The following is a 400-nucleotide window of genomic DNA, read 5'->3' on the forward strand; positions in this document are numbered from 1 at the left end:
TGATTTGCAGATCTATTCCGATGACAGCTGTCTGCATACATGCAAGCATCACAACCAGTTCAATTTGCTGCACAATTCTCTCTCAGATCCAGTACAAAACTGCATATAAACAATGTCAATTCAACAGATCTTATTTTATTTTCCCTAGCACTCATCTTCCAACACCCAAAATTATGTGAAGCCAAAAGTCCTGATTTCAACCTAGACAAGAGTTCGACGAATAATATGACATCGGATTTAAGATTGCATCTCACATTTTTTTATCTAGAGTGAACTTAACAGAATTCCGGGACTTTGTTTTAACCAAAACGGAATTAATAAAAAAAAAAAGATAAATGCATTTATAAAGTTTACCTTTGTGAATAGTTGAGTTCGTGTCTTGAAAGGCTGCAAAAAGTTA

General features: G+C 34.2%; 1 protein-coding gene across 2 annotated transcripts in view; it reads right to left on the bottom strand.

Moving 5' to 3' along the window:
- The window catches only part of LOC107609454 (protein AAR2 homolog), a 6,738-nt gene that overhangs the window by 1,617 nt on the left and 4,721 nt on the right, over positions 1–400 (bottom strand). For both annotated transcript variants that reach the window (XM_016311443.2, XM_016311442.2), the window contains one exon: positions 355–387. In XM_016311443.2, coding sequence (XP_016166929.1) covers positions 355–387 — 33 coding nt within the window. The remainder of the gene's footprint in view (positions 1–354; positions 388–400) is intronic.

The sequence above is a fragment of the Arachis ipaensis genome, chromosome B07 (genome assembly GCF_000816755.2).
Source record: "Arachis ipaensis cultivar K30076 chromosome B07, Araip1.1, whole genome shotgun sequence".
Taxonomy (NCBI): domain Eukaryota; kingdom Viridiplantae; phylum Streptophyta; class Magnoliopsida; order Fabales; family Fabaceae; genus Arachis; species Arachis ipaensis.